The sequence below is a fragment of the Ostrea edulis genome, chromosome 2 (genome assembly GCF_947568905.1).
Source record: "Ostrea edulis chromosome 2, xbOstEdul1.1, whole genome shotgun sequence".
Classification (NCBI taxonomy): domain Eukaryota; kingdom Metazoa; phylum Mollusca; class Bivalvia; order Ostreida; family Ostreidae; genus Ostrea; species Ostrea edulis.
This window is the reverse complement of record NC_079165.1, coordinates 55,699,318-55,708,575: the sequence shown is the minus strand read 5'-3', so window position 1 is coordinate 55,708,575 and position 9,258 is coordinate 55,699,318. Positions and strand designations below refer to the sequence as shown.

The following is a 9,258-nucleotide window of genomic DNA, read 5'->3' as shown; positions in this document are numbered from 1 at the left end:
TTTACATTTACCACAATTTATTGTAATTCCAGGCCTTCAATTCTCCAGAAAAACAACAATTAAAAATCGGTCTAAAGTAAATACACAAAAGTATCAAGTTGTAAGCATCCTTCACAAAAAATACAAAAATAAAATGTCAACAATGTCTCACATAAGACTTTATAGCACTACTTAATGCATTTCGTGTTTAGAATAATGTGATTTCACATTTCAAAACAGAACAACCACTTTCCATTTGTTATTAAATAACTGGATACTAGTAACTGTATTTTTGGTAGCACTCTAGCTTTAAACTTAACATATCTGATGCAAATTTTCAGAATATATAGTTTTTAAACGTACAATAAATTACTGATATCTACAGATGACCTAGTGAATAAAAATGCACATGGTGGTATATTCTGAAGCTGCAAGTACACTGAGAGAGAAAAAAACTTGTCTAAAACTGGTCTTAAATATTACACTGAATTTCAAGCAAACGAAATTTTAACATCTCATTTTCAGACTGAAACTAAGCAATTATTCTGCAGATAACAATATTAAATTAACAGATACAAATTGACACATATCACCTCATACCCCTCAAGGTCAGAATCTTAAAATATTCTACTATCAGGATTAGAGGTGAAGTATGCATTGCTATGTGCATTTTGATGGTCATCTTGCAAAAAGAGATCACCCATGCATGGCAAAACATCCACAATACTCAGTTAATAACATACACTCAATAACTTCAGTAACATTTACCATACACACACACACACATTAAATTCTGTGCAACTGGGAATGTCACACCAAATGAATGAACAAGGGTATGTCACAAAGAGCACCAAAAACACACGAGATAAAAGCAATGTACATGTATGTATGTATGCATAACGAATGTTAACAGATGGATTATTTCATTGAGCATTTTCACATGTAATTGCATATGAAAATAATTGATTAGAACTGGACTTTGTGGCTTGTTTCTAGACAACTCACTCATACTTGTAAAACAATCAAACTTAACAACTGCAATAACAAAAGTCTGATACAATGAGATGATCTATTTACACATGTACAAAGTAATAAATTACTATCAATGACAAAAAAATGCCTTCCTTCAACATTACTGAATATCAAATGAAGCAAGATTAATTTTTAGAATGTATTTACAGGTTTTAGACTGTTAAAGCAATTTAAGATCAATAGACATCACAGAGTGTACATACAGTAATGAAAAAATTTGAGCATTTTCATGGGTGAGGAGAAATCTTTGAAAATTATCAAATGACTCTTTACAAAATAAGAATAGGGCAGTTTTCTTTTCCATGACAAAATGAAATCATGATAATATTTACAAAATGGTAGAATGAAATGTACATGGCTGGTTTTATGATTTCTGAACTATAACGTTTGGTCGACAGTAGTAATGAACCATGTTAGGTCGATGTAATAAATTTGTGGCAATAGGAAATTTCTCATGATACTGGGATGGAGAAAGATGGGGGTGAATTTCAGTCAATGGAACTTCTGTGACAGACACGGACTGTCTCGAGTCTATTTTTTCAAATGGAATAGGAGAATCACGGTCTTCAGGTTCACTGCAAGTGACACTACTGTCTTTTTCACTTTCGTCACTATGAGGAATGCCCCGGTGGTGGGTTGTTCTTTCGTTAAATCCTAGACGGTCTCCTTCTAGGTGTCTGATGGCCTCGACAATGGTTTCTAAGTTTCTCCGTGACATAGATTCAGAATCCGAAGAATTCCTCTCATGCAACTTGTCTTCCTCCTCAGATTCTACATGTTCAACATAGATCTACAAGAAGAGAAATACCATTTACATCATGAAGGAGTACATTGATTTTACACAAATTTCAACAAGAAAGTACAACTTTCTGAGACTTCAATGATGACTGCAGTTTGTTAGGTAATCTCAGCTCTGGGACATAACAAATAATGTAGAGAACTTACAACATTATCTTTAGGTATCTTTTCTTGCATTTGTTCAACAAATGTTGGATGATCTTGCTTCAAATGAAGTGATTGATTTTGTTTTTGCAGCATCATTCGCAGATGTCTTTCTCGGTCTAACTGGCATCGCAAGTCTATCATCTCTCGCTTGATTTCATTGATGTCTTCAAAGTCTGCTGATATTCCCTCATCAGAAGACTCTACAAATTAAGTAGATCAAGCAATAAAATAGTGTTTTATTGAATTTACCATCATAAAACTGTACATAAAAAAACACTTCCAAGACTCTATTTCAGTTTTAAAAGCTGGTCACATATCAATGCATTGTATTCACGTTTCTGAAGAAAAAAAGATTTATAACAAAAATGTCCCCAATTTCCATAACTGACAGAAATGAACAATGCAAAATTACAGCAAAGCATACCTGTATCTCGCTTCTTCCGTTTTGTTGGTGGAGATGGGTTGTAGTTGACTGAAATCTGTTTTTCATAGTCACTTCCTAGTAACCGTTTAAGCTGCGTGCTCAACTGATTGTTGATGGCCAGAAGTCTGGTCTTGTCACTTTCTAATTGCTGAATATAATCCGAGGTCTGCTGCAATATGGCAGCCTAAAAAAAAAAGATGACATGTAATTTAATTGCTTTCATTTTGCAGCATACAACCTTAATGCTTTACAGACAATTCATCAAAATTTATTTTTTAAAAATCAGGTTCCATGTAAATCAATAACTTCTGAAACCTGAATTAATACTTTCTGTAATATTATATCATGCAAACTATATGTACAATGAATAAAATGTATATCATCTTTTTAAGAAAATTTTTAAAAATCTTTTTGTACAGAAGTAACAATGATTATATATTTCTGGTCCAAAGATTCTGGAGCATTTTATAATTGGAACTGCTTACGGAAGTGTCAGTTTAATTCAATCAAGAACATTCAAATTAATCAGACCCGTGTCAGTTGTTTTAATACACAGCAATTCAAAATACTATCAGTGTTGTTTTCCCCCCTAACCAAATGAACTGTCATTCATGTTCTGTGATACTATTACAAATATCTTAAACATGGTGATGTTTTACTTTACACAAAGAAGCATTCTTACATTCATGTGATTAAAGTACATCCTGCAATTCGAACAAGACACTATATGCTGGCAAGATTACTAGATCAGCTGATGACCCATTACTAGACTGGCAACATGCCAACCAGTACTTGTATGTCTGTTTGCTTAACAAAGGACCCAGTGACCAAGAAATGTTTGTATACCTAAATGTTGGTTCTACTGACACAATCGATACTCTCACTTGTGTCTCACTAGTGTCTTTGACCTATATAGTCATTTTCTTTTCAGCTCATCTTTTTACCTGTGTGTTTATATTATCAACTCCTAACAACTGAACTCTTTCAAATGTGTAAAACCTTCAGTAAACAGATCCCCACAAACATTTCATGAATGGCTCCTTGTACGACACACCTGAGTAATTTTATATCTAGGTTCCTCTAAACTAAAGGCATCCCAAGAATCTCAGGTGAAATATATGGCCTGGATATCTTTTACCAACAAACTATCACAAACCTGTCCCAACCCATCCTATTTAATCCAAATTTGTCTACATAGCTATCTTAACGATAACCATTAAACACTTACAACTCTGTTAACTCTCTTAACACACTGCCTCTGTTTGAATGAATGCTTACACAAACAAATTTCGTGCCTACTGGATTTCCCATCAATGACAACCACTCCTCATCTCCACACTGTTCTGCACTCGAGGTTTATTACTGATGTCTCATAATATGCATTTACTCTCAGTCTTGTATGTTGGAACCATAATTTGAATAAATTATATCTTAAAATTTTCAAAGGCTAATATTTTGTCTTTTGATACTTTTACAAATTTTTGAAAGCCATTTCATCATGAATGTGTTACAGTTGTGTTTAAATATAGTATGTCTAATCTAACAGCTGGGAATTTTGACAAAAATAAAAGTAGAATGTAAATAAAAAAAACCACCTGTTTTTGAAAAATTATATGAAAATAAATATATATATAAATCGCATTTCCTCTGACCTACATATCACAAGAGCATTGCTATGCATGCATAAGAACCCTGAATCTACTTGTAGTATAGGAGAGGTCTGCAAGTCAACTATTATGTTTGATAATGATGAGGAGGGGAGATCAATAACTGCTATCAGACAAACTGTAAGTGATAACTGCTACACAGCTTCCCAACAAATACAGCAGTTACAGCTTGTCTAGACTGACTAATTTATTTTCATGCACAGAACTATCAGCTGATGTCCATCAGCTACTGATTCAGGGCAAAGTGCCAAGAAAGGAATACACATTTTGACTTTCACTATCAGGTGCAGTGATGAATATTACAAAATTGCACATGATAAACAAACACACAACATTTGTGTATCATGAGTTTCATGTACCATCCTTGCTTTTCCCCTCCGATTACAATGATGACTTATGATAACCTATTGTGAAAAATTCTGCATTCAGAATAAGCAAACGCTTCAATTCACCTTGCTCAATTTTTCACCATCACTATGTGGAATCAACGATTTCAAACTCTGAAAGCCAGCATTTATGCTTTGCATTCTTCGTCGTTCATTGCTGTTGGCAATTTCTCGCCTCATCTTTTTCTCGTGCTCCATGTGGGTTTTACCAGGGATGGACTGTGATCTGCAATAAACCAAAAACAGCCAATATGCAAAACATTCCCCATTTTTGTCAATGTTTTGTTGTTGAGACAATCTATTTCTTGATACTACAAATTCCAGATAGATCTCATTGGATGTTTGTGAATCTTCGAGACGGTCAAACGCAATGAATTTCCTTAATGACCTTAGCTATGTACTTATATACTTTCTTTACACATTTTCTCCGACTATGTTATAGAAATTCGTAAGCTATTTATTTACTAAACTTTAAAAGCACATCTCCCTCTCCATGTAAACAAATATCTATGGGATACAAATGTGTAAAAATTGTGCCATTCAGCACGACCAACACGACATGCAATAAATCTGGAAATGTGCCAAAACCAATCTTCATTTCTCAATTCATCTTTTTCTGTCATGTCATGAATATTCGTAATTTCAAACTGTAGTATCAAATGATGATGCTTTTTCCATTACATATTACATTTATATGTTTGCATAAAAACAAACAAAAATCTACTTTTTTTTCAAAAGATAAGGTCATATGAATAACACATCAGCATATTTTGGTTATTCTATAACATCATTCACCATTTATCATCATAACAATTTAATCTCGCTTAAAACGTAAATTGGTCGGGAAATAATACGTTGGCAATTCAAAAATTAATTTTTCAAGGAACATACATGAAATATTCTAAGAAATGCAGAGTAGCAAGTTAAGTTGTCTGCCCTTTGTTTTCAGTCACGCCATGTGCGGTCTCGTGCTCCGGCAAACACACCTACACTTTGTCATCAAAGTACAACACCAGAAGCACGGCAATTTTTGTAAAATCAATTGCAATCATATTCTAAGTATCATATACAATCATACTGTGCATGTTTAAAATCAAATTGAAGTTGACAAATTAAAAAAAAATACGAAACAAGCTTGGCCTACAACGCTGCTACGCAATGTTTATATTATGGAAGGCGTGCGTACTCGCATCGCCACTCACCTTCCCAAAACAGCTGTTAAATCCTCTCTTTGCAATTCGTACTCCGAGTACAGTTTCCTTCTGTCACTACTTCTGTACACATTCGACATCATAACTCTTTGGAAATCACAAAATGAACTAAAGTTTTAATCCAGGGAATATTGAAGTTGTATATTCCAAGTTTACTACCGGGTCGTCGTGGCTTCAGTAGAATGAGTATTAATTGGCGGGAAACAGCTGTAGGTCGATTCAAGAAGGCGGTGCGCTGGCCAACTTCAACATTTCTAGATTATATTTGCATAAAAAATGTTTAGATTTTTAATTATATCTAGTAAAAAGAATAATAATAACCATATATGACTTGTACAGCACAGAAACTCAGCAATGTTTTATTTGAGTACGAAACATATGGGATTATTTTTTACTGCGCAATTGATTCACTTTCCCAAGCCGTACTCTCCGTTGGCAAGACGCGGGAAACAAACCAACAGCTGTTTGGCATGCTGCCAAAAATGTGTAGGGAGAATTTGTAAAACACAGTTTATTTTTTTTAATTTATTTTCAAAATGAAGAAGTTTCCTTTAAGAAAAGCTTAGAAAAAATTCTTTTTAGATTCTAAGTTACCAAGTGAATCATTACAAAAAGAAAATCAATTCGTTAACATTTTGCATTTGTGTAAACCCATATATGATATACCTAAAATCTCCTATTCAAAACGAATGTCTGGAATGCAGACTGCTCTATGACATTACCATATTTGTAGTTACTAAATTTAGATGTCGATCAGCTGAGCTAGTGCATGTAACAGATTAGTTCATCGGGTCAAGGGAAGACAGCTGGATGGAAAAAAGACTGTTTACCAACACTATCAGATGCGAATGAGGTTCTCCATGTGAAAGATGTCAGGGAAGAGGGGGGGGGGGGGCGACAAAATGAAAACCTGCTCCATTCATTACATTTAAACAATTTATTAATTAATCTCTGAAAAATGAACAGTTTCTACACATTTTTTTCTCTTGCCAGATCATGAAGATATAATTTAGTGTTCAAACCTATGTAGCATAGAATCGTTGCTCTCCTCAAATTTATTGCAGCTAATTAGGCCTAATTATATATGCAATATTGTTATAAATATTCAAATTCAGGTTGAAAGGGGTCATTTTGATGAAGCATATAGGCACGTCTTTATTTCAGCATGATCACCAGTAGAATAGCTAGACTTGAGGACAACACACACACCCCTCCCAACCCCCGGAAACACATCCGGAAACTTTTAAAAGTGATAAAAGTCATTTTAAAAAATGAAAATTTATTTAAAATGTAAGTTTCTTATGGAAGAAGAAAAAAAAGCCTAAAACAACAACAAATAATCAAATATCCTTAATAGATCTAGAAATGACAACCCAGATCCCTCTTTTTGTATGGAACAGCTAGGCTAGTAGACCTCTATAATTAGGATCACCGGTGTATATTTCAGGGGAGGGGACTGTCATCATGATTGAGTGTTCATACATACCCTCTAACGGAAGAAATAAAAATTGATGCAAAATTTTATATTTCCAACTATGGTCCCGATAGCTATATATAAACATTATAAATCAATGATTTTATTTAATAGGCCTATAGCAATATCAAAAATGCATAATTATATAGTTTCACCTATTGATGACATTGCCTTCATTTACACGTTTTATTCTCTCTCTCTCTCTCTCTCTCTCTCTCTCTCTCTCTGACACAAGTTTTTAGTATATATAGAACATATTTTATTTTCCAATCAAGGGCCCTCAAGGGGCAGCATGAAAATATATACAAATACTGTACACATACATATACAAGTAAAGAAAGAAGTGATTACATTAACACATGCAAATACAGTGTCATATATTATTCAAAATAAATTCTCCTCCAGTGGCTCTTCAGAACATAATATGTAAATGAATTTTTGTTCATCATTGAATTTAGTAAAAAAAAAAAAATTTCCTTTTTTTTTTTTATATAGCACCACAAAAAGATTTTCTTTCATCAACAAACTTTTCACATTTAATCAAAAAATGAATCTCTCCACCTAATGAACCGGAGTTTGCATTTGTTACATATTCGTTCATTCCTAGTAATACCAGAATATCTACCAACTTCAATCATTAATTTATGAGCCGATATCCGTAACTTACAAATAGATCTTCTAATATATATTTTTTTAATTTTATTAAGATAGTTCTCAAAACCAAAGTACTCCTTTAGTTTAAAATAAGTGCGCAGTTTCCCATCAATTAATTTATTTCGATTATTGTATATATAATTTCTAAAGGACGAATTTGATATCATTTTCACAGCGTATGTGGAGGCAAGTGTACTTCAGTCCTTTCTGTTATGACCCCATTTAAACATGACCAACAAAATGTGAACGTTTAGACACAATATATGAGCTTGGTAGGGACAAGTGGTGAGGGGACACCTACTGATAAAAATCTTTTTATGCCCCCAGAATCAAGGACTCGGGGGCATATGGTTTTATCCGGTCTATTTGTCTGGCAAAAAACTTTAACCTTGGTCATATATTTTACACCATAAGAGGTAGACCTTTCATATTTGGTAGGTTTATTCCTTGTGACAAGACCTTTCCATTGACATTAACATCTTTGACCTGGTGGCCTTTGACCTACTTTTAGAAAATTTGAACGCAAGCATATTTTATATTAAAGCTGACGTGAATTCATAAATACAGTAGAATTCTCTATGTCTGCCATATTTTTCTGCTTATCTGCCCTCTTAGAAACTATGTAAATTTATAAAAACTCTCATTGATTGAGAGAGTTAGCTCTCCTGGTTGGCTCATTATCAGATACTGTAGTTCATTTTTCTCACGTATGTAAAACTTATACGGTACCAATTTTGATGCACCAGATGCGCATTTCGACAAATAATGTCTCTTCAGTGATGCTCAACCGAAATGTTTGAAATCCGAAATAACTATGAAGTTTTAGATCTAAATGTAGCCAAAAACAGCGTGCCAAACAAGTGGAGCCAAATTCGTCCAAGGATAAGAGCTATGCATGAGGGAGATAATCCTTAATTTTGAAATGAATTTCTAAATTTTATAACAGCAATTAAATATACATCCGTATTTTCAAGCTAGTAACGAAGTACTTAGCTACTGGGCTGTAGAGACCCTCGGGGACTAACAGTCCACCAGCAGAGGCCTCGACCCAGGGGTCATAATGTAAAACTTATACGGTACCAATTTGCATGTATTTAACTATTATTAGTGTAATGTATCTCTATACTGTACATTTTTCACTTTATGAGAATAAACTATTGTCATTTATTATTTGCCCTATTAGATGAATGTTCTATTTTTATATGTATCAAGGTTTGCATGGTATACAAGGGGACGAGTTTTTCGCCGCTTAACTTCACATCAGTGTTTCCGATTTATCTGTGCGGATAGTCTCAACAAGCAACACGAACATCTCCGATACTATGATATAGGATTAATTAATTGTATATTGTTTAACATCCCACTCGACAAGCAAAGGTTACTGAGGACCTATTCTAACCCGGATCCCCACGGGATCTAAGATGTAGGACATCAGACAGAAATGAAATCGCCTTTCGGAGCACCCTGCAGTGCTCAAAATTTCAAA

The 9,258-nt window shown here is 33.9% G+C and overlaps 1 protein-coding gene across 1 annotated transcript; it reads right to left on the bottom strand.

Annotated features, from left to right (window-relative positions):
* On the bottom strand, nt 1-6,063 carry LOC125681191 (transcription factor AP-4-like). The gene is made up of 5 exons (XM_048921159.2): nt 5,636-6,063; nt 4,500-4,659; nt 2,381-2,564; nt 1,957-2,156; nt 1-1,801 (listed from the first exon to the last, which is right to left on the bottom strand). The coding sequence occupies exons 1-5, from the start codon at nt 5,725-5,727 to the stop codon at nt 1,376-1,378; spliced, it is 1,062 nt and encodes a 353-aa protein (XP_048777116.1). The 5' UTR covers nt 5,728-6,063; the 3' UTR covers nt 1-1,375.
* Nucleotides 6,064-9,258: the final 3,195 nt, after the last annotated feature.